This window comes from Eretmochelys imbricata, chromosome 24 (assembly GCF_965152235.1).
Source record: "Eretmochelys imbricata isolate rEreImb1 chromosome 24, rEreImb1.hap1, whole genome shotgun sequence".
Classification (NCBI taxonomy): Eukaryota; Metazoa; Chordata; order Testudines; family Cheloniidae; genus Eretmochelys; species Eretmochelys imbricata.
In genome coordinates this window covers 14,665,237-14,688,646 of record NC_135595.1, presented here as the reverse complement: position 1 = coordinate 14,688,646, position 23,410 = coordinate 14,665,237, and the positions used below count along the sequence as shown (strand labels likewise).

The 23,410-nt window shown below is 47.5% G+C and overlaps 1 protein-coding gene across 1 annotated transcript in view; it reads left to right on the top strand.

Moving 5' to 3' along the window:
* LOC144279947 (IgGFc-binding protein-like) overlaps nucleotides 1-23,410 on the top strand; it is a 57,386-nt gene that overhangs the window by 20,276 nt on the left and 13,700 nt on the right. The window contains exons 10-13 of the mRNA XM_077841652.1: nucleotides 13,430-13,758; nucleotides 14,951-15,605; nucleotides 16,692-17,020; nucleotides 22,744-23,317. Coding sequence (XP_077697778.1) covers nucleotides 13,430-13,758; nucleotides 14,951-15,605; nucleotides 16,692-17,020; nucleotides 22,744-23,317 — 1,887 coding nt within the window. The remainder of the gene's footprint in view (nucleotides 1-13,429; nucleotides 13,759-14,950; nucleotides 15,606-16,691; nucleotides 17,021-22,743; nucleotides 23,318-23,410) is intronic.

Genomic DNA, 23,410 nt, shown 5'->3' with positions numbered 1-23,410 from the left:
GGTCCCTTCTAACCCTGGTATTCTGTGATTCTATGATTCTAAGGCGAAAAACTTCCAGGACCTCTTCCAATCTGCCCTGGAGGAAAATTCGTTCCCGACCCCAAATATGGCAATCAGCTAAACCCGGAGCATGGTGCTAATGGGGCAGGTTCATGTGGTGGAATGCTGATTCTGGGCTCGGGAAACAAGCACAGACTGGTGGGACCGCATAGGTAGCTGATGACAGAACAAGGAGTAATGGTCAATTCCCAGTGGTTGCGAAACTTTTGCATGCGTAAGGGCACTTTCATGGAACTTTGTGACTTGCTTTCTCCTGCCCTGAGGCACAAGAATACCAAGATGAGAGCAGCCCTCACAGTTGAGAAGTGAGTGGCAATAGCTCTGTGGAAGCTTGCAATGCCAGACAGCTACCGGTCAGCTGGGAATCAATTTGGAGTGCGCAAATCTACTGTGGGGGCTGCTGTGATGCAAGTAGCCAACGCAATCAAAGATCTGCTGATATCAAGGGTAGTGACCCTAGGAAATGTGCAGGTCATAGTGGATGGCTTTGCTGCAATGGGATTCCCTAACTATGGTGGGGCGATAGACGGAACCCATATCCCTATCTTGGCACCAGAGCATCAAGCCGTCGAGTACATAAACCGCAAGGAATACTTTTCAATAGTGCTGCAAGCACTGGTGGATCACAAGGGACATTTCACCAACATCAACGTGGGATGGCTGGGAAAGGTACATGACGCTTGCATCTTCAGGAACTCTTGTCTCTTTCAAAAGCTGCAGGAAGGGACTTTATTCCCAGACCAGAAAATAACCATTGGGGATGTTGAAATGCCTATAGTTATCCTTGGGGACCCAGCCTACCCCTTAATGCCATGGCTCATGAAGCCGTACACAGGCAGCCTGGACAGTAGTCAGGAGCTGTTCAACTACAGGATGAGCAAGTGCAGAATGGTGATAGAATGTGCATTTGGATGTTTAAAGGGTCGCTGGCGCAGTTCACTGACTCGGTTAGACCTCAGCGAAACCAATATTCCCACTGTTATTACTGCTTGCTGTGCGCTACACAATATCTGTGAGAGTAAGGGGGAGACGTTTATGGCAGGGTGGGAGGTTGAGGCAAATCGCCTGGCCGCTGGTTACACACAGCCAGACACCAGGGCATTAGAAGACCACAGGAGGGCGCGGTGTGCATCAGAGAAGCTTTGAAAACCAGTTTCATGACTGTCCAGGCTACGGTGTGAAAGTTCTGTTTGTTTCTCCTTGATGAAATCCCCCGCCCCTTGGTTCACTCTACTTCCCTGTAAGCCAACCACCCTCCCCTCCTCCCTTCAATCACTGCTTGCAGAAGCAATAAAGTCATTGTTGCTTCACATTCATGCATTCTTTATTAATTCATCACACAGATAGGGGGTTAGCTACCAAGGTAGCCCAGGAGTGGGGGTGGAGGAGAGAAGCACCAGAAGGGGTGGTGGAGGAGGGAAGGACAAGGCCATACAGCACTTTAAAAGTTTAAAAGTTTAAAACTTATTGAATGCTAGCCTTCTGTTGCTTGGGCAAGCCTCTGGGGTGGAGTGGCTGGGTGGCCAGAGGCCCCCCCACCGCATTCTTGGGCATCTGGGTGAGGAGGCTACGGAACTTAGGAAGGAGGGTGGTTGGTTACACAGGGGCTGTAGCGGCAGTCTGTGCTCCAGTTGCCTTTCCTGCAGCTCAACCATATGCTGGAGCATATTAGATTGATCCTCCAGGAGCCTCAAGCATTGAATCCTGCCTCCTCTCATCACGCTGCCGCCACCTTTCAGCTTCAGCCCTCTCTTCAGCCCGCCACTTACTCTCTTCAGCCCGCCACCTCTCCTCCCAGTCATTTTGTGCTTTCCTGCACTCTGACATTGTCTGCCTCCATGCATTCATCTGTGCTCTGTCAGTGTGGGAGGACAGCATAAGCTCAGAGAACATTTCATCACGAGTGCGTTTTTTTCACCTTCTAATCTTCGCTAGCCTCTGGGAAGGACAAGATCCTGTGATCCTTGAAAAACTTGCAGCTGGTGGAGAAAAAAAAAGGGACAGTGGTATTTAAAAAGACACATTTTTTAGAACAATGGGTACACTCTTTCACGGTAAACATTGCTGTTAACATTACATACATAGCACATGTGCTTTCATTCCATGGTCGCATTTTGCCTCCCCCCACCGCGTGGCTATCCCCTCATCCCTCCTCCCTCCCCGTGGCTAACAGCGGGGAACATTTCTGTTCAGCTACAGGCAAACAGCCCAACAGAAACGGGCACCTCTGAATCTCCCCTTAAGAAAAGCACCCTATTTCAACCAGGTGACCATGTATGATATCACTCTCCTGAGGATAACACAGAGAGATAAAGAACGGATGATGTTTGAATGCCAGCAAACATACACTGCAATGCTTTGTCCTACAATGATTCCCGAGTACGTGCTACTGGCCTGGAGTGGTAAAGTGTTCTACCATGGTGGATGGAATAAGGCTGCCCTACTCAGAAACCTTTTGCAAAGGCTTTGGGAGTACATCCAGGAGAGCCGCGAATGCCAGAGCAAATTAATCATTAAACATGCTTGCTTTTAAACCATGTATAGTATTTTAAAAGGTACACTCACCGAAGGTCCCTTCTCTGCCTGGCGGGTCCAGGAGGCAGCCTTGGGTGGGTTCGGGGGGTACTGGCTCCAGGTCCAGGGTGAGAAACAGTTCCTGGCTCTTGGGAAAAGCGGTTTCTCCGCTTGCTTGCTGTGAGCTATCTACAACTTCATCATCATCATCTTCCTCATCCCCAAAACCTGCTTCCGTGTTGCCTCCATCTCCATTGAAGGAGTCAAATAACACGGCTGGGGTAGTGGTGGCTGAACCCCCTAAAATGGCATGCAGCTCATCGTAGAAGCGGCATGTTTGGGGCTCTGACCCAGAGCGGCCGTTTGCCTCTCTGGTTTTCTGCTAGACTTGCCTCAGCTCCTTAAGTTTCACGCGGCACTGCTTTGGGTTCCTGTTATGGCCTCTGTCCTTCATGCCCTGGGAGATTTTGACAAATGTTTTGGCATTTCGAAAACTGGAACGTAGTTCTGATAGCACAGATTCCTCTCCCCATACAGCGATCAGATCCCGTACCTCCTGTTCGGTCCATGCTGGAGCTCTTTTGTGATTCTGGGACTCCATCATGGTCACCTCTGCTGATGAGCTCTGCACTCACCTGCAGCTTGCCACGCTGGCCAAACAGGAAATTGAAATTCCAAAAGTTCGCGGGCCTTTTCCTGTCTACCTGGCCAGTGCATCTGAATTGAGAGTGCTGTCCAGAGATGTCACAATGGAGCACTCTGGGATAGCTCCCAGAGGCCAATACCGTCTAATTTTGTCCACAGTACCCCAAATTCGACCCGGCAAGGCCGATTTCAGCACTAATCCCCTTGTCAGGGGTGGAGTAAGGAAATTGATTTTAAGAGCCCTTTAAGTCGAAAAAAAGGGCTTCATCGTGTGGAAGGGTGCCCAGTTAAATCGATTTAATGCTGCTAAATTCGACCTCAACTCCTAGTGTAGACCAAGGCTAAATTACGCCAGTTCCCTCAGCCTCTCCTCATAAGTCATGTGCCCCAACCCCCTGATCATTTACATTGCCTTCCACTGGATTCTCTCCAATTTGTCCACATCCTTTCTGTAGTGGGGGGCCCAAAACTGGACGCAATACTTGAGATGTGGCATCACCAGTGCCAAAAAGAGGGTACATATGCACTTAAGCATATGAATAACTTTAAGATTTGAGTAGCCTCATTGATTTCAATGGAACTACTCACATGGCCAAGTTCTTTGCTGGATTGGGATTATAATTTGCAGCAAGCCAAGTTCTGTTGACTATCATGGACTTGCCGTCTGCTCAGCATGCAATGGGCGGCTAAGCTGGTTCTGCGTGAAGGTTGTGCTCATGACCAGTCTGGATCTCCCATGCTATCATCATTTTTATTAATTGGGCTGGGTTTGCTCTGTGGATGAGGGGAAAGCAGTGGACACGTTATTCCTTGACTTTAGCAAAGCTTTTGACACGGTCTCCCACAGTATTCTTGCCAGCAAGTTAAAAAGAAGTATGGACTGGGTGAATGGACTATAAGGTGGATAGAAAGCTGGCTAGATCATCGGGCTCAACAGGTAGTGATCAATGGCTCCATGTCTAGTTGGCAGCTGGTATCAAGTGGAGAGCCCCAAGGGTCGGTCCTTGGGCCGGTCTTGTTCAATATCTTCATTAATGATCTGGAAGATGGCATGGATTGCACCCTCAGCAAGTTTGCAGATGACATTCAACTGGGAGGAGTGGTAGATATGCTGTAGAGTAGGGATAGGATTCAGAGGGACTTAGAAAAATTAGAGGATTGGGCCAAAAGAAATCTGAGGAGGTTCAACAAGGACCAGTACAGAGTCCTGCGCTTAGGATGGAAGAATCCCATGCACCGCTACAGACTAGAGACCGAATGGCTAGGCAGCGGTTCTACAGAAAAGGACGTAGGGGTTACAGTGGACGAGAAGCTGGATATGAGTCAACAGTGTGCCCTTGTTGCCAAGAAGGCTAACAGCATTTTGGGCTGTATAAGTAGGAGCATTGCCAGCAGATTGAGGGATGTGATCATTCCCCTCTATTCAGCATTGGGGAGGGATAGCTCAGTGCGGCGGGAGGGATAGCTCAGTGATTTGAGCATTGGCCTGCTAAACCCAGGGTTATGAGTTCAATCCTTGAGGGGGCCATTTAGGGATCTGAGGCAAAAATTGGGGATTGGTCCTGCTTTGAGCAGGAGGTTGGACTAGATGACCTCCTGAGCTCCCTTCCAACCCTGATATTCTATGATTCATCTGGAGTACTGCATCCAGTTTTGGGATACTACAAGAAGGATGTGGAAAAAATCCAGCGGAGGGCAACAAAAATGTTTAGGGGGCTGGAGCACATGACTTATGCGGAGAGGCTGAGGAAACTTGGATTATTTAGTCTGCAGAAGAGAAGAATGAGGGGGGGATTTGATAGCTGCTTTCAGCTACCTGAAAGGGGGTTCCAAAGAGGATGGCTCTAGACTGTTCTCAGTGGTAGCAGATGACAGAACAAGGAGTAATGGTCTCAAGTTGCAGTGGGGGAGGTTTAGGTTGGCTATTAGGAAAAACTTTTTCACTAGGAGGGTGGTGAAGCACTGGAATGCGTTACCTAGGGAGGTGGTGGAATCTCCTTCCCTAGAAGTTTTTAAGGTCAGGCTTAACAAAGCCCTGGCTGGGATGGTTTAGTTGGGGATTGGTCCTGCTTTGAGGAAGGGGTTGGACTAGAGATCTCCTGAGGTCCCTTCCAACCCTCATATTCTATGATTCTATGTCCCATACCTGCCCTCATGAAGTGTGAACTGCCCCTCTGTTCCTAAGAGTTTTACCTGGGTTTGTTTTAAGTCATGAGACACATTTTCAGCCTCAAAACTATATACATGAAATTACAACCTATAACATTATGATAACAACAATTCTCAGTGCATTATGAGCCTTCCGAAGAGACCCGACATGACAAACTATGCATTGGCTATCACACAATCATATTATAAGGATGAACATGAGGGTGTGGGGTGTTTCCCCAAGATACATACCTGCCCCCTTAGTTTACTGCAAGAGGGTTAGTCACTGGCTATCTCAAAGGCAGTTTGTGTTACAGTTCCCTTGGCATCCAGCCATTAAGGCCATGAGGCAGTGTGCCTCAGTTTTCCCATCACCCAGCAAACCAGGTTTTTATGGTTTCTCCGCTGTGATAAGCTTTAAGTCTGTTTGCAGGTATTAATTGAAAAGTAGCATTATCATAAGGTTTAACATCCATGTCAAAATTCTTATCCCGGAAACTTAACATTAATACCAAAATTGTTATCACAGATGTACAATTACAAGTATCTTTATGATACCAGGCCCTCTGTTCAAATATTCTAGTCTGAGGTTAGTTTGTTCATTATCCCGGGTGTCGTTTGACTCTCTCCCAAATAATCAGTAACTGGCTTTTCTTTCCCTTCAGTGTTCCACTCTGTGTGGGCTCTTAATTTAATCATGTTTCTGGAATTTTGGTGCCTCTGGGTCTGGCAGATTAGGTGTCCAGGGGGATCCTGCACATTGACTGGCCCTTTGAGGAGCGGTCTCCCAACCCCAGGACTGTACATATGCAGAAAATCCAGCTCCCCTTTTGGAGTTACCCTGTATTTCCCCCTCCCAGCACCGAGTCCTTCCCTGCCCCCTAGAGGTCTGTGATCTGTGCTCCCTGGGCTAGGTGTGTTTACCCTTCGATCAGATTTTCCTTTTCCCAGCAGCTTTCCCATAACTGCTCTCTGTGTCTCACCTGGGGGAAAACACGCCACTCTCTGCCAGTTGGGTCATTTGTGTTCTCACAAACTGCCACCTGGCAATTTCCTGGTCTCAACAATTCTGCTGTCACAGGCGTTGGAGCTGCATCTTGATGTAAAGAGACACAGTTACTTTCCAAAAACGTATCAGAAATAGCATCCTGAAAAACTGGGACCTGGATTGGGGTACCCTCTGCCACCCCTTTCTCTGTCTCTGAGAAGTTAGCTGTGTGACTGCTCCCCTCCAGGAGGTCAGTTACACAGTCCCTTCTCAAACTGTGGGTCACAGGCTGAGTGTCTGGGTGCACAGATGCTGACCCAGCCATCCTCCTAGTGTCCCAGGCATCCTGCCCCAAGTGACTAGTGAGGAGACACTCCTGTACCCCCACTATTCCTTCCCCAGTTTCCTCCTCTGGGCCCCATCCTAAGACACATTTCTCTGTGCTCCCTCGGAAGGGTTCTATCCCTTGTTCATCTGCAAAACTCTGCCAGCTAATAACTGGGACAGTTTCCTTAATCACTGACAACACCTCTCCTGCCCTGCACCTGAGGGCATGTTGCCTTTCTGCTGGAAAGGAGCTAGTCTCAGCCCCTCCCATACTTGGAAGCACACTGCTTCCCTGTGTTACAGAGTCACAGGAATCCTCACCCACCTCAGTGGTTTCTGAGGAGGTGGTGTAATCTCCATTCTTAGAGGTTTTTAAGGCCCGGCTTGACAAAGCCCTGGCTGGGATGATTTAGATGGTGTTGGTCCTGCTTTGAGCAGGGGATTGAACTAGATGACCTCCTGAGGTCTCTTCCAACCCTAATAGTCTATGATTCTATGATTCTCTGGGCTCTCCTCTGGGAAACATTTCTCTATGCTCCCTAGAGCCGGGTTTATCTCTGGTTCTGCTGGCAGATAACAACCTGGACAATTCTCTCCCTGTCAGTCATTACACCCCCATCCCTTCCTGATGTGGTGTCGCCTCCAGCTGCAGTGCAGGAGTTGGTCTCAACCACCCTCCCACCTGGAAGCATGTGACTTCCCCAGCAGCAGAAGAATCAAGGAGACTCTCTCCCATTCTCTCAGCCGTTCCTGAGACCTTACCCTTTCCCTCGGGGGTCCCAGCATAAAACTCCTTCCTGCTCCAGGCAAGTACTTTAACCTGAGCTACATGGAAAAAATCATTACCAAGGAGCAGGTCAACTAGGAGGTGTTCTATTACCCCCACAGTCAAAACACTTTCCTAACCTCGCCAAACCACATGGATTTTAGCTAGTGGTACGAGAAATCTGCTTTTGCCCACCCCCACAATCTTTGCCATTTGGCCAGGCAACATACTGGCTTTGGGACCACACTCTGTTTAACCAGAGAGATCTGGGCCCCTGTATCCCTCTGTCCCAAGTATTCCCCGCCATCAGTTTGGACAGCCTTAACAAGCTCCATATCTGGTTCTGCAGAGGCCAATCTCACAAAACCAACATAATAGGTTTCCATTGCTTGGGGGTTTCTGTGCTGAGGACAGCAGAACGAACACGAGCTATTGGTTGCCTGCTTCCTCATAGCACAGGGCATTTATTCCTCAAGTGATCAGTGGAATTACACTGATAGCACCTTTTGGGCTCTTCTGCTTTTACAGGAGATTTGGGATGAGGGTTAGCAGTAGAGGGATGTTTTGGGTAAGAGAATGTTTAGGCTCCCAGCCCCCTTCTCTCTTCACAGAGGCAAAATGGGATCCTCCCTCCCCACAAGCTTTAAACCCCTCTTTCTGGGGCCTGCCCTCAATAGATGCCAGAGTCTGCTCAAAGGCATCAGCTAAAAGAGCCATCTCATCCACAGACTTGACATCTTTGTCCCACAGACACTGCTTCACATCAGCCTGACATATGCTTAGGAAATGCTCTTGAGCAACAAGATCCAACATTCCCTCAAAACTTGCCACCTCCTTACCCCTCACCCATTTTCACAAAAAATCTTTCATTTTATTTACATACTCCCCATTACTCATGCCAATATCCCTTTTAAGATTCCTAAATTTCACTCTATATGTTTCAGGGGTAATCTGAAAACTTCGCAAAACAGTATCTTTAAATTTACAATAGTCTAAAGCGTTTTCAATAGGCATTCCATTGAAAACATTTTGAGCTTTACCAGTTAATTTCGCAGTCAGGGAAGGAACTCTCTTATCACCAGGGATTTCATGTATTACACACAACCTTTCAAAGGTAGTCAGATATTCAGCAATATCATTGTCATAGAATCATAGAATCATAGAATATCAGGGTTGGAAGGGACACCTGAAGGTCATCTAGTCCAACCCCCTGCTCGAAGCAGGACCAATTCCCAGTTAAATCATCCCAGCCAGGGCTTTGTCAAGCCTGACCTTAAAAACCTCTAAGGAAGGAGATTCTACCACCTCTCTAGGTAACGCATTCCAGTGTTTCACCACCCTCTTAGTGAAAAAGTTTTTCCTAATATCCAATCTAAACCTCCCCCACTGCAACTTGAGACCATTACTCCTCGTTCTGTCATCTGCTACCATTGAGAACAGTCTAGAGCCATCCTCTTTGGAACCCCCTTTCAGGTAGTTGAAAGCAGCTATCAAATCCCCCCTCATTCTTCTCTTCTGCAGGCTAAACAATCCCAGCTCCCTCAGCCTCTCCTCATAACTCATGTGTTCTAGACCCCTAATCATTTTTGTTGCCCTTCGCTGGACTCTCTCCAATTTATCCACATCCTTCTTGTAGTGTGGGGCCCAAAACTGGACACAGTACTCCAGATGAGGCCTCACCAATGTCGAATAGAGGGGAACGATCACGTCCCTCAATCTGCTCGCTATGCCCCTACTTATACATCCCAAAATGCCATTGGCCTTCTTGGCAACAAGGGCACACTGCTGACTCATATCCAGCTTCTCGTCCACTGTCACCCCTAGGTCCTTTTCCGCAGAACTGCTGCCTAGCCATTCGGTCCCTAGTCTGTAGCGGTGCATTGGATTCTTCCGTCCTAAGTGCAGGACCCTGCACTTATCCTTATTGAACCTCATCAGATTTCTTTTGGCCCAATCCTCCAATTTGTCTAGGTCCTTCTGTATCCTATCCCTCCCCTCCAGCGTATCTACCACTCCTCCCAGTTTAGTATCATCCGCAAATTTGCTGAGAGTGCAATCCACACCATCCTCCAGATCATTTATGAAGATATTGAACAAAAACCTCACTGTATGCAGGACATAAGTGTTTCCACTTGTGGATTTTTGGAGTGATGGGAGCCGTTGGGGTCGGGGGCTTTGGTTCTGCTTCTCTAGCAAGTCCAGCTGGTGTTTTCTCTCTCTCTCTTTTTTTCTTCTCTCTCTCTTTCTTTTTCTTTTATCTCCAGTTGTTTCAGTTGCAATAATCTCTGGTGCTCCCTCTCCTTTTCTGCAACCTGTAGCCTAAAAAGATCCAATTTCTCAATCGCTTCACTGCTTTCACTCATTTTCCTCCTTTTTGGTTTCGACTTCCCTTTCCTGAAATAAGCAAACAGAAAATAACGAAACTGTGAGCTCCTCCTGAGTGTTCTTAGCCACTGCACTTAAGACTCACTTAAAATCACAAATACCAGTGCTTCAAGTGTGAACTTCACTTGGGGTAACAAACCACACATACACCCTGCTCTGCTGTGCCACTGTGAGGTTCCCCTGGTGTTATCTGGACCAGTGATCTGCTAGATCACTCCAATCTTGGACTCTGGGAGCCAGCCTCACCCTGCTCTGCTGTGAGAACCCCCACTCCTGGGCTGTTCACGCACAGCTGCTGGCATGTAAGCTGCTCCTTGGATTGTGCAACCGAATGACACTAGCCAATATCTCCGGTCCCAGACACAACCCTAGGAACCTCCGTCTTGCAGTGCCCAGTTATGCCCACCGGACACCGCAAGCTAAAATGAGTTTATCAATTTAACAAAGAAATTGATATGTACCAGGCTTGTTATCCCAATGGGATTCTCTGACATGCTTCAAACCAAATGCACTGCTTCAGGTAGAATAAACAAACAAATTTATTAACTACAAAAGATAGATTTTAAGTGATTATAAGTCAAAGCATAACCAGTCAGATTTGGTCAAATGAAATAAAAGCAAAATGCATTCTAAGCTGATCTTAACACTTTTCAGTGCCCTTACAAACTTAGATGCTTAGTTGCACTTCAGCCTGGCTCTGCCCTTTGATCCGCACTTCAGTTGTTTGGTGGTGATGCCTGTAGATGGAGGTGGAAGAGAAAGGAAGAGCATGGCAAACATCTCTCCCTTTTATCATGTTCTTTCTTCCCTCTTGGCTTTGCCCTGCCCCCCTTCAGGGTCAGGTGAGCATTACCTCATCATAGTCTCTGACTGACCAAGGGAAGGGGGATGACTTACTCGAGAGTCCAACAGATCTTTTGTTGTTGCCTAGGCCAGTGTCCTTTGTCCCTGTGAGGCTGGGCTGGGTTTGTCCCATACATGCTCTGATGAGGTGTGAACTGCCCCTTTGTTCCTGGAGAGTTTTGCCTGGGCATGTTTTAAGCCATGAGGACACATTTTCAGCCTCATAACTATATACATGAAATTACAACCTATAACATTACTATAACAACAATGCTAAAAGAAAAGGAGGACTTGTGGCACCTTAGAGGCTAACAAATTTATTTGAGCATAAGCTTTCGTGAGCTACAGCTCCCTTCATTGGAGGCATTCAGTGGAAAATACAGTGGGGAGATTTATATACATAGAGAACATGAAACAATGGGTGTTACCATACACACTGTAACCAGAGTGATCACTTAAGGTGAGCTATTACCAGCAGGAGAGCGGGGTGGGGGGGGAAACTTTTGTAGTGATAATCAAGGTAGGCCATTTCCAGCAGTTTACAAGAACATCTGAGGAACGGTGCGGGGTGGAATAAACATGGGGAAATAGTTTTACTTTGTGTAATGACCCATCCACTCCCAGTCTCTATTCAAGCCTAAGTTAATTGTATCCAGTTTGCAAATTAATTCCAATTCAGCAGTCTCTCATTGGAGTCTGTTTTTGAAGTTTTTTTGTTGAAGAATTGCAACTTTTAGGTCTGTAATCGAGTGACCAAAGAGATTGAAGTGTTCTCCAACTGGTTTTTGAATGTTATAATTCTTGACATCTGATTTGTGTCCATTTATTCTTTTGCGTAGAGACTGTCCAGTTTGACCAATGTATATGGCAGAGGGGCATTGCTGGCACATGATGGCATATATCACATTGGTAGATGTGCAGGTGAACGAGCCTCTGATCATGTAGATGATGTGATTAGACCCTGTGATGGTGTCCCCTGAATAGATATGTGGACACAGCTGGCAACGGGCTTTGTTGCAAGGATAGGTTCCTGGGTTAGTGGTTCTGTTGTGTGGTGTGTGGTTGCTGGTGAGTATTTGCTTCAGGTTGGGGGGTGTCTGTAAGCAAGGACTGGCCTGTCTCCCAAGATCTGTGAGAGTGATGGGTCGTCCATCAGGATAGGTTGTTGCTCCTCTATGATGCGTTGGAGAGGTTTTAGTTGGGGGCTGAAGGTGATGGCTAGTGGCATTCTGTTATTTTCTTTGTTGGGCCTGTCCTGTAGTAGGTGACTTCTGGGTACTCTTCTGGCTCTTTCAATCTGTTTCTTCACTTCAGCAGGTGGGTATTGTAGTTGTAAGAATGCTTGATAGAGATCTTGTAGGTGTTTGTCTCTGTCTGAGGGGTTGAGCAAATGCGGTTGTATCGTAGAGCTTGGCTGTAGACAATGGATCGTGTGGTGTGGTCTGGATGAAAGCTGGAGGCATGTAGGTAGGAATAGTGGTCAGTAGGTTTCCGGTATAGGGTGGTGTTTATGTGACCATCGCTTATTAGCACCGTAGTGTCCAGGAAGTGGATCTCTTGTGTGGACTGGTCCAGGCTGAGGTTGATGGTGGGATGGAAATTGTTGAAATCATGGTTGAATTCCTCAAGGGCTTCTTTTCCATGGGTCCAGATGATGAAGATGTGATCAGTGTAGCGCAAGTAGAGTAGGGGCATTAGGGGACGAAAGCTGAGGAAGCGTTGTTCTAAGTCAGCCATAAAAATGTTGGCATACTGTGGGGCAGAAGGAGAGGCCCCGAGATAGAACAGATTCTTCTGCTGGGGTAAGAGTATAGTTGGATAGATTAACAATATTGCTGGGTGGGTTAAGGGATCACTCTCATTACAGTGTGTATGGTAACACCCATTGTTTCATGTTCTCTATGTATATAAATCTCCCCACTGTATTTTCTACTGAATGCATCCAATGAAGTGAGCTGTAGCTCACGAAAGCTTATGCTCAAATAAATTTGTTAGTTTCTAAGGTGCCACAAGTACCCCTTTTCTTTTTGCGAATACAGACTAACACGGCTGCTACTCTGAAACCTAACAATACTCAGTGCATCATGAGCCTTCCGAAGACACCCAACATGACAAACTTTGCCTTGGATACCACACAATCATATTATAAGGATGAACATGGGGGGTGCAGAGTGTTCCCCTGAGATACAGAGTTTCACGGTTGTGTTGAGAAATTTTGGAAGGTGGTGAAAGAGGAGTGTGTGCTGTGATGAGGAGCTGTGTGTTTGGGGTTATCATATATTGGCTGTGTTGTCATGTTGGTGGTTGTGTTAATTTGTATCAGGGGGACAGGGCTGAAGAATTTTGTGTTGAATTGTGTGGGTGATAAATGAGGGTGTATGTCTGGGGGATCAAGCTTGGGGACTTTGTGTTGATTTGTTTGGGCATGTGGACTGCGTTGGAAAGTTTGTGTTAAGTTGCATGAGTGGTGAATCAATCTTTAAAGAACTGTGGAGCAGTCTCCCTTATATTGCTGACTCATTACAACCAATGAAATTGTTGAATACAAACAAGGGATAGCGTAAGGGTGGTGGTTGGTTGAGATACATCTAAATCACAATGTGCTAGGACTTTTGGCATGGCATAGCTACATGCCTTACTGCTTTATTATATATAGATTAGTATTATTATTTATACTACTGTAGCACTTAGGAGCCTAGATACTGGACTTGAGTTCCCTGCCATGTTGATATGACCAAGAGTTTTTCTTTCAGATGTCTGCGAAGCTCTGAAATGCCGGACCAAAGAGACATGCCGGACTGAGGATGGCCACACAGCATGTATTCCTGACTACATGGGAACCTGCTTGGGCTCAGGGGACATGCACTACCAAACTTTTGATGGTCTGAAGTTTGACTTCCAGGGCACCTGCACCTACACCCTGGCCAAATACTGTGGGAGCGACGCCACCCTGGAGCCTTTCACCATTGATGAGAAGAATGACAACAGGGGCAGCCAGGCCATCTCCTTTCTGCGGGTGACCAGCATCTACATCTATGGGTACAACATCTCCATCTACAAGAGGGAAGTTGGCAAAGTCCAGGTGAGTCTCCCAGCTCAGGGCTCTGGCACTTTTCGACTTACAAGGCACAGTACTTTTGTGTAGTGTCTCACACAAACAGAATCCCAGACAGATGCCGTCAACTGAATATGTCCTGTGGGCAATACAAGTACATAAATACGTCTGATCTGTATGATCTGTATGTTTGAAAAACTTATGATAGATAGATAGATAGATAGCAAAAACAAGACTTTGTGGCTAGATCTGAGGTGGGCAAACTATGGCCCGTGGGCCACATCTGGCCCACGGGACCGTCCTGCCCGGCCCTTGAGCTCCCGGCTGGGGAGACTAGTCCCTGCCCCTCCACCTCTGTTCCCCCTCCCCTGCAGTTATGCCACCGTGCGGGCAGCGGGGCTGTGAGGTCCTGCCTCCCTGAGCAGCATGGTAAGGGTGCAGTGGTGGCACGTGCTTGTGCAGCAGTGTGGGGGTGTGTAGGGGGTCCCGGGGGGCAGTCAGGGGACAGGGAGCAATTGGATGGGGTGGAGGTTCTGGGGCAGTCAGGGGTCGGGGAACAGGGGGGGTTGGATAGGGCGTGGGAGTCCCAGGGGGCCTGTCGGGGGGGGTGGATAGGGGCGGGGGGGCAGTCAGGGGGCAGGGAGATGGGGGGGTTGGATTGGGGATGGGATCCCGGGGGGGCGGTTTGCGGCAAGAGGTCCTGGGAGGGGGCTGTCAGGGGAGAAGGAGCGGGGGGGTTGGATGGGTCAGGGGTTCTGAGGGGGGCAGTCAGGGGCAGGAAGTGGGCAAATAGGGGGCAGGGTCCAGGCTGTTTGGGAGGCACAGCCTTCCCTACCCGGCCCTCCATACAGTTTCGCACCCCGATGTGGCCCTCAGGCCAAAAAGTTTGACCACCCTAGGGATAGATGGATAGATATTTCAGATAGGTAGAATCTATATAGAGATATAGGGAATTCTGGAAACAGATACCTTAGGTAGATAGTGAAGCTAGATAAATACTGTGTTTATTCCGGGACTTTGGATTGATTTCAGTTGTTCTTCTTGAGTTAGGAATGGGTAAACAGTGATTTAGGATTTGACCAATATTTTACTTGCTGCTGGTTAGAGTGACAATGAATAACAGCCAAAATGAATGGTGAGGCTACATTTGGAGTAAGAGCAAGTGAGGATGAAAGAAGAATAATGCCCATCGTGTTCCTCCCCTCCTGTCTGTCACTAGCTAAATGGTGTAATCACCAGTCTCCCGGTGATGCTGAAAGATGGTAAAATCAGATTGTACCAGAAAGGCCTCAGCACCGTTATGCAGACGGATGTTGGTCTCCGGGTGGGGTACAACAAGAACTGGCGTCTGGAAATCACCCTCCCCAGCAGCTATTATGGTGCCATGTGCGGTCTTTGTGGGAACTTCAACCAGAACCCAGAAGACGACATGATGTCCTCCAATGGCATCAAAGTCTCCTCCATCGTGGGCTGGGCTGCCAGTTGGAAAGTCCAAGACCGGGACCCCTTTTGCTGGGATTATTGCCAAGAGACTTGCCCAATGTGTGATGAGAACAAGAGAGATCTGTATGGGGATGACAGTCATTGTGGGGTGATCAGTAAAGCACTGGGAGGGCCCTTCAGAGAGTGTCACTCCAGGGTGAGCCCCGACGACGTATTTGACAACTGTATTTATGACGTGTGTCTGAATGAGGGGAACAAGACCATTCTGTGTGAGGCGCTGGAGGGCTACGCAGACTCCTGCAGGGACCATGGAGTCACTGTCTATGACTGGAGGACTCCATCCAGCTGTGATGAATTTGGAGATTGGAATTCTGTCAAAACAAGTGGCAATGGGACTAATTCAACAGTTTACCCTGTTGATGGAGGGGATGGTGAGTGACCTGAGCATGGGGATGGGAATATCCAGGTTCCTGGGGCATTGGGATGTGCATTGAGTCTTAGGGTAGAGCTCCCCCTATTCTGAAGAATTTCCTGTGTTTGGTTAGGTGTACCCTAGTAGTCTCCCCTTGAAGAACTCGCAAGCCTGAAAGAATGACAGACACAGGTAGCTTATCTGCAATTTGGCTATCAGTGCAATGTATCTAGCAAGCAGGCAATGGTGTCGTTTGTGTCTATGGGCCATAGGAGTCTGTGGAACATTTCTAGTTGTCTTCAGAGTGAAACAGCATAAGAACAAAGCAGTGGGCGATCCAGGAGTTAGGAAGGGAGATCCAGGAGATGAACTTTTTCTCCCATTGAAATACGTGGGCATCAAAGGTGATTAAAACTCTCAGAATTTAGCCCCTAACATGTGTGGCTCTCACTGACAGGCCCACCGACAGCAATTCTGGGACCCAGGGCAGCTGCGCTGCTGGGTACATTCTTCCAGCACAGCCAGACTTCCACATGCCCGCCTGGCTGCCTTTGCTGCCACTGGTACCACCCCTCTCGAGCCTAGGAGCCCTGCGGCCCACCTGGACGATTCAAAAGAGCCTGGGACTCCTGGCTGCTACCATGGCAGTGATGGTGGCCGGTGGCTCTCGGGCGATTTTAAATTGCCTGGACCCTAGGCAATATCCCCTTCCCCCCCATGCTGTCAGTGGGCCTGCTCACTGATGTATGGACTGAAATGCCACTCCCAAAGGAGTCAGTGGGAATTAGCCAATCACTTCAGTGCCACAGCAATGGGTTATTGAGGATGTGCTGGATCAGAATCAGGGGCATTTAAGAACATGCATAACTTTAAATGTGTGAGTAACTTCATTGATTTCAATGGAACTGCTCATATGGTTGCATGTTTAGCTGGACTGGAACCAGAGCTTGCAGCAAGCCAAGTTCTGTTAAGTATCTTCAGCACACCTTGGGTGGTTCAGTTGGTTCTGCATGAATGCTGTGCTCATGGCAGATCTTGCTCCCCGGCCTAGACATTTGACTTGAGTCCCCCACTCTGTTGATGTGACTGGGCTTTCTCCTTTCAGAAACCTGCAAATCCCTGAAATGCCGGACCAAGGAGTTATGCAAGACAGAGGATGGCCACGCGACATGTGTTCCCAACTACGTGGGAACTTGCTGGGGTTGGGGGGACCCACATTATCACACCTTTGATGGCCTGAAGTTTGACTTCCAGGGCACCTGCACCTACACCATTGCCAAGTACTGTGGCCATGACCCCTCCCTGGAGCCCTTTACCATTGATGAGAAGAATGATAACAGGGGGAGCCAGGCCATCTCCTTTCTACGTGTGACCAACATCTATGTCTATGGGTACAACATCTCCATCTACAAGAGGGAAGTTGGCAAAGTCCGGGTAAGTCTCCGATTTCAGGACTGCACCTTTTGGACTTATAACACACAGTGATTTGGCATAGTGTCTATCCCGCACAAATGGTATCCTAGAATCAGGGGATGTGTGAGAGAAGGACACAGGCAAATGGGAAAAAATGTGTTTTCAGGTGACGTTTCTAACCTTGACAAGGTGGGGCTGTTGTGTTAGAAGATGCATGGGAGAAGGCTCTCCCTCCTATAGAAGGAACAGAGAAAGAAAGGAGTGTTCAATAGGTAGATACTGGAGGTGAAATCATGACTCCATTGAAATCAATGGAGGTGGCATAGATCACACGTCTCAGTAGAGGACTGAATTCTACATTTAGTTATGGTGCATGTGTCACAGTGTAAATTCAGGACTATATGCTCCCCAATATGCACAGCAGAATGGCCTGTCAGAAGTTTGCACAGAGATCAAAGGGAGAATATAGTCTCCACACCTGGAATACTGTGTGCAGTTCAGAATGCCCCGTCTCAAAGAGTTATATTAGAATTGGAAAAGGTACAGAGAAGAGCAACAAAAATTATTAGAAGTATGGAACAGCTTCCAAATGAGGAGCGATTAAAAAGACTGGGACTTTTCATCTTGGAAAAGAGACGACTAAGGGGCGATATGATGGAGGTCTATAAAATCATGACTGGTAGGGAGAAAGTGATAAAGAAATGTTATTTATTCCTTCACATAACACAAGTACCAGAGGTCACTCAATGAAATTAATAGGCAGCAGGTTTAAAACAAACAAAAGGAAATACTTCTTCACACAGCACAGAGTCAACCTGTAGAACTAATTGCCAGAGGATGTTGTGATGGCCAAAAGTATAATGGGGTTCAAAAAAGAGATAGAAAAATTCCTGCAGTATAGGTCCATCAATGACTATTAGCCAAGATGATCAGGAATGCAACCCCATGCTCTGGGTATCCCTAGCCTCTGACTACCAGAAACTGGGAGTGGACAATGGGATGGATCGCTCAATGATTGCCCTTTTCTTTTCGTTCACTCTGAAGCACCTGGCATTGACCACTGTGGGAAGACAGGATATCTGGCTAGATGGATCATTGATCTGACTGAGTATGTCTGTTCTGTTCTTAACCAGAGCTGGACAAAATTTTTCATCCAAAACATTTGTTTTGAGAAAAATGCAGATTCTGTGCACTGAAACCTTTCATGAATTTGCATCTGTTTCGACGACTTATTTTGGCTGAGAAAAAGAAATCTAAAAAAACTGAAAGGTTTTGTTTCAACATTTTGAAATAAAATGTTTCAATTTTTTAATTTGAAATGACGTTTTGTTTCAAAGCTTCCTTTAATTTTTTTTTTTTTCAAATTTCAAATGTTTTAAAGAATGCTTGAAATTGGACTGAAACTGTTTCACCTGAAACAATTTTCTTTCCACTTTTCACCAAAAAAATTGATTTTTTTTCAGTTCCACTGAAACAATTTTTTCCCAATTTTTTCATAATTACTAATCTATTATTTGCACATCTCTAGAAGGAACTAAATTTTTATTTATGTATTTATTATTCATTTCCTTCTTGTTCCGTTCATTGTACAGTGAGAAAGTCTGCGCTATTTGAGGCTCAGATATATTTCTGCCCTTTTTTCCTCTATTTTCAGCATTTTCCTTTTTCTGATTCTCTTTTCCTGACCTGTCTGTGTGAATCTCCTTCATCCTTTTCTTTGTATCTCATTCCCTGTAGCAACCCCTAATTCTCTACACAAGATGCTTCGGCCCCAGTCCTTGCCCAGTCCTTCTGCCTTTAATAATAACATCTTCTGCCAAGATGCTTCTGCCCCACAAGATGCTTCTGCCCCAGTCCTTCTGCCTTTAAAATGACCAGGGTGTGATGGGACGCTTATCCCACACATAGAATCATAGAACCATAGAGTTAGAAGGGACCTCAAGGGTCATCTAGTCTAACCCCCTGCCATGATGCAGGATTTGTTGTGTCTAAACCATCCAAGACAGAGGAAAACTTCCTATGAAGATGCTTCCACAACCTTTGCTAGATAGTCTGTTACATTGTCCTGCACTTCTTTTGGTTAGGGAGTTCTTCCTGATTTAAATTAAATCTGCTCTGCTGTAGTTTGAACCCATTGCCTCTTGTCCTGCCCTCCATGGCAAGAACAACTTTTCTCCATCTTTTTTATGGCAGCTTTTCAAGTATTTGAAGACCGCTATGATATCCCCCCTTATCTCCTCTTTTGCAAACTAAACATACCCAGTTCCTTCAGTCTTTGCTCATATGTAAGGCTGCGAATCATTCACGGAGGTCATGGAAGTCATGGCTTTCCATGACCTCCCTGAATTTTGCAGCACTAATGCAGCTGATCCCAGGACCACCCAGCCGCTGGGGAAGCCCTGGGACCAGCTGCACTGGGCGCTGCTCTGGCAGCCCCAGGCAGCTGGTCCCCAGGCCGCCCCTGCCTGGACCAGCAGCAGTGTGGCCACGGGCCATCCCTCACCTGGACCAGTGGTGGTGGCCGGGCGGCCCTGGGCTGCCCCCATCCTGGAGCGGCAGCGGGGCTATGGGCCGCCTCCCACCTGGACCAGCGGTGGTGGAAGCCCTGGACACCTTCCACCCAGAGAGGCAGCTCCCAGGGCCCCCTGCTGCCGTCCCCTCCAGCGTCAGAGGGCCCTGGGCCGCCCCTAGCTGCAGCAGGGCCTGGGCTGCCCCACCCCAGCCAAAAGCAGTCTTCAGGAGCGTCCCCCTCCCAGCAGGTAAGATTTAGTCATAAGTATTTTTAGTAAAAGTCACGGACAGGTCAGGAGGCCGTGACTTTTTGTTTATTGCCCGTGACCTGTCCGTGACTTTTACTAAAAATGCCTGAGACTAAAACGTAGCCTTACTCATATGACTTGCATTCCATCCCTTTGATTATCTTTGTCACTCGTCTCTGGATCCTTTCCAGTTTCTCTACATCCTTCCTATACAGCAGTGACCAAAATTGGATGCAGTACTCCAGCTGAGGCCTAACCAGGGCCAAGTAGAGCGATACTATCCCCGCCCGTGACTTGCATGCTATGCCTCTGTTACTGCAACCCAAAATTGCATTTGTACATGCCACGATTCACTGCTGCAAAAAAAGCAAACACTCTAGGATGTATTAGCAGAAGCATTGTAAGCAAGACACAAGAAGTAATTATTTGGCTTTGTCTACACAGGCAAGTTACTGCGCAGTAAAGCAGCTTTCTGCGATGTAACTCCCAAGCTGTACACACTGCCAAGCCACTTAGTGCGCAGAAACTCCTCAGCTGCAGCATTGCAAAAAAACCGCCTTGACGAGAGTCGTAAGCCTTAAAGCACAGCAGCTCCAGCGCTGTATTGGCAGTGTAAACACATTACAGCAAAGAAAACAATCGACTGGCCTCTGGAAGTGTCCCATAATCCCTCAAGGGGCCGCTCTCCTCATTGATTTGAACTCGGCTGCCCTGGAGACATGCACCCCTCCCCTTACAAAGCTCCATTTCTGACAGCCTTTGCGTGCTGTGCTGAGCAAACCATTAATGTGGAATGCTCCTGCTGTTGAAGACAGAGGTGTATGTGTGTGTGTGTGTGAGAGAGAGAGAGACAGACAGATTGCGTGCAGAGAGCTGGGGAGGGAGGCGGGGGCTGATGTCGGTGGTTTCCAGCTGCTGTCTGAATTTACAAGACAGCATGCTGACACACTTTCTGTCCCCCAAAACACACTATCCCCCCTCCACACACACGCACACACACACTCCCTGTCACACACTCTGCCCTGCCCCCCTTCAGTTGAAAAGCCGCTAGGATAGTAGGATGCCCATGGAACAATGGGATTGGGAAACCTGCATCATGTGACGCTGTGCCTGCCGCATGAGGCATTGCAAACCCTTCCCAAAGCACCCTCCGGCCAGTTGCACTGTGGGATACAGAGCTGCTAATGTGGATGCACTCCAACGTCACAAAGAGCACAGTGTGGACACGCAACAGTGGTTTAATTCCAGCACTTTAATAAAAGTGGTATAACTTGTTGCGCAGAAACGTGCCAGTGTGGACATTCCCTTACACTCTACTCCACACTGATTAGGCCTCAACTGGAGTATTGTGTCCAGTTCTGGGCACCACATTTCAGGAAAGATGTGGACAAACTGGAGAAAGTCCAGAGAAGAGCAACAAACATGATTAAAGGTCTAGAAAACATGACCTGTGAGGGAAGATTAAAAAAATTGGATTTGTTTAGTCTGGAGAAGAGAAGAGTTGGGGGCAGTGGCCGGGGCAGCATGGTAACAGTTTTCAAGTACATAAAAGGTTGTTAGAAGGAGGAGGGAGATAAATTGTTCTCATCAACATCTGAAGACAGGACAAGAAGCAATGGGTTTAAACAAGGGTGGTTTAGGTTGGACATTAGGAAAAATTTCCTAACTGTCAGGGTGGTTAAATACCGGAATAAATTGCCTAGGGAGGTTGTGAAATCTCCGTCATTAGAGATTTTTAAGAGCAGGTTAAACAAACACCTCTCAGGGATGGTCTAGATAATACTTAGTCCTCCCATGAATGCAGGGGATCACATTAGATGACCTTAGAGGTCCCTTCTAGTCCTATGATTCTATAATACTATGTGGGGGAAGCACTTTTGCCCACAGGGCTTAAATAGCTAGTGTTGTCTCAAGTGTTATCCATGGACTTGACAGTTGATGCTCTGATCCGTTTAGTAGGGGCAGTGTAGTTTACACCATTGCGGGTCATCTTTTCAGGCTCTCTGCAGACTCAGGCAGATGTTGCTGAACTACTCACACTTGGGGCACATTTGGAAGGTTTTCCTTGCAGCCATAAAGGCCAAAAAAATATTTTAAACAAACAAACAATTCAATAAATAAATAAAATTAAATTAAATTGAAAGCTTAGATTCTGGAGATTCCCAATGTGTCATACAAATATATCAGATGGGTTGCATATTAGACACCTCTAGATAATCAGATATTGTAGGTAGATCCTGTGGGTGGGTAAATAATAGAGCTAGTTAATGTGGACAGAGAGATAGGTGGGTGGGTCGGTTGATTGATGGATGGATGGATGGTTAGATTCTTTAGGTGACTAGTCATATAGCTAGGTAGTGTGGATGGGTAGATAGACATAGAGAATTCTGCAGACAGACAGATACTGTAGGTAGATATTGTAGATAGATAAGTGCTCTATACAGAATTCTAAAAATGTTAGGGCCAGAAGGCACCTCCAGAGGTCATCTAAGTCCATCTCTCTGGGCTGAGGCAATATTAAGTATAGCGAGACCATCCTTGACAAATGTTTGTCGAACCTGTTCTTAATATACTCAGGCCAACTCGCATTGATTTCACTGATTCTTTCTTAGTAAGGAATGGGTAAAAAGTGATGGCTATCAGTCAGGATGAACAGGGATGGTGTCCCTAGCCTCTGTTTGCCAGAAGCTGGGAATGGGCGACAGGGACGACAGATTTGATGATTCCCTGTTCTGTTCATTCCCGCTGGGGCACCTGGCATTGGCCACTGTCGGAAGACAGGATACTGGGCTAGATGGACCTTTGGTCTGACCCAGTATGGCCATTCTTATGTTCTTATGATGAAGGATGTGGCCCCCCGTATTGTACAAGCCACTGGTTAGAGTGACAATGAGGTACAGTCGAAATGAGTGGTGAGGCGACATATGCAATAAGAACAAATTAGGATGAAAGAGCAATAACACCCCATCCTGTCCTTGTCTCTAGCTAAACGGTGTGATCACCAATCTCCCAGTGACACTGTCAGATGGTAAAATCAGAGTGTACCAGAGCGGCTTCCGCGCTGTCCTGCAGACGGACTTCGGTCTCCGGGTGGCATACAACTGGGACTGGCATCTGGTGATCACCCTCCCCAGCAGTTATTATGGGGCCACGTGTGGCCTTTGTGGGAACTTCAACCAGAACCCTGAAGATGACATGACGTCAGCCAGCGGCACCAGAGTCTCCTCCATCGTGGGCTGGGCTGCCAGTTGGAAAGTCCAAGACCTGGATGCCTTTTGCTGGGATTCCTGCCAAGAGAACTGCCTGACATGTGATGAGAGTACAAGGGAGCTGTACGGGGGCGATAGTCACTGTGGGTTGATCAGCAAAGCACCGGAAGGGCCCTTCAGAGAGTGTCACTCCAGAGTGAACTCCACTGAGTTCTTTGATAGCTGCATCTATGACGTGTGTCTGAACAGGGGCGCTACAAAAATCTTGTGCCAGGCGCTGGAGGCCTACGCAGCAACCTGCAGAGACCACGGGGTCACCGTCTATGACTGGAGGATGCCATCTGGCTGTGGTGAGTCTGACAGCCCTTACTGTCACAGGCATAATCGGGCTAGTCAGTAGAGAAGCCTGGATGTTTTTCATTCCACCAGAGTTTTGAGGAAAA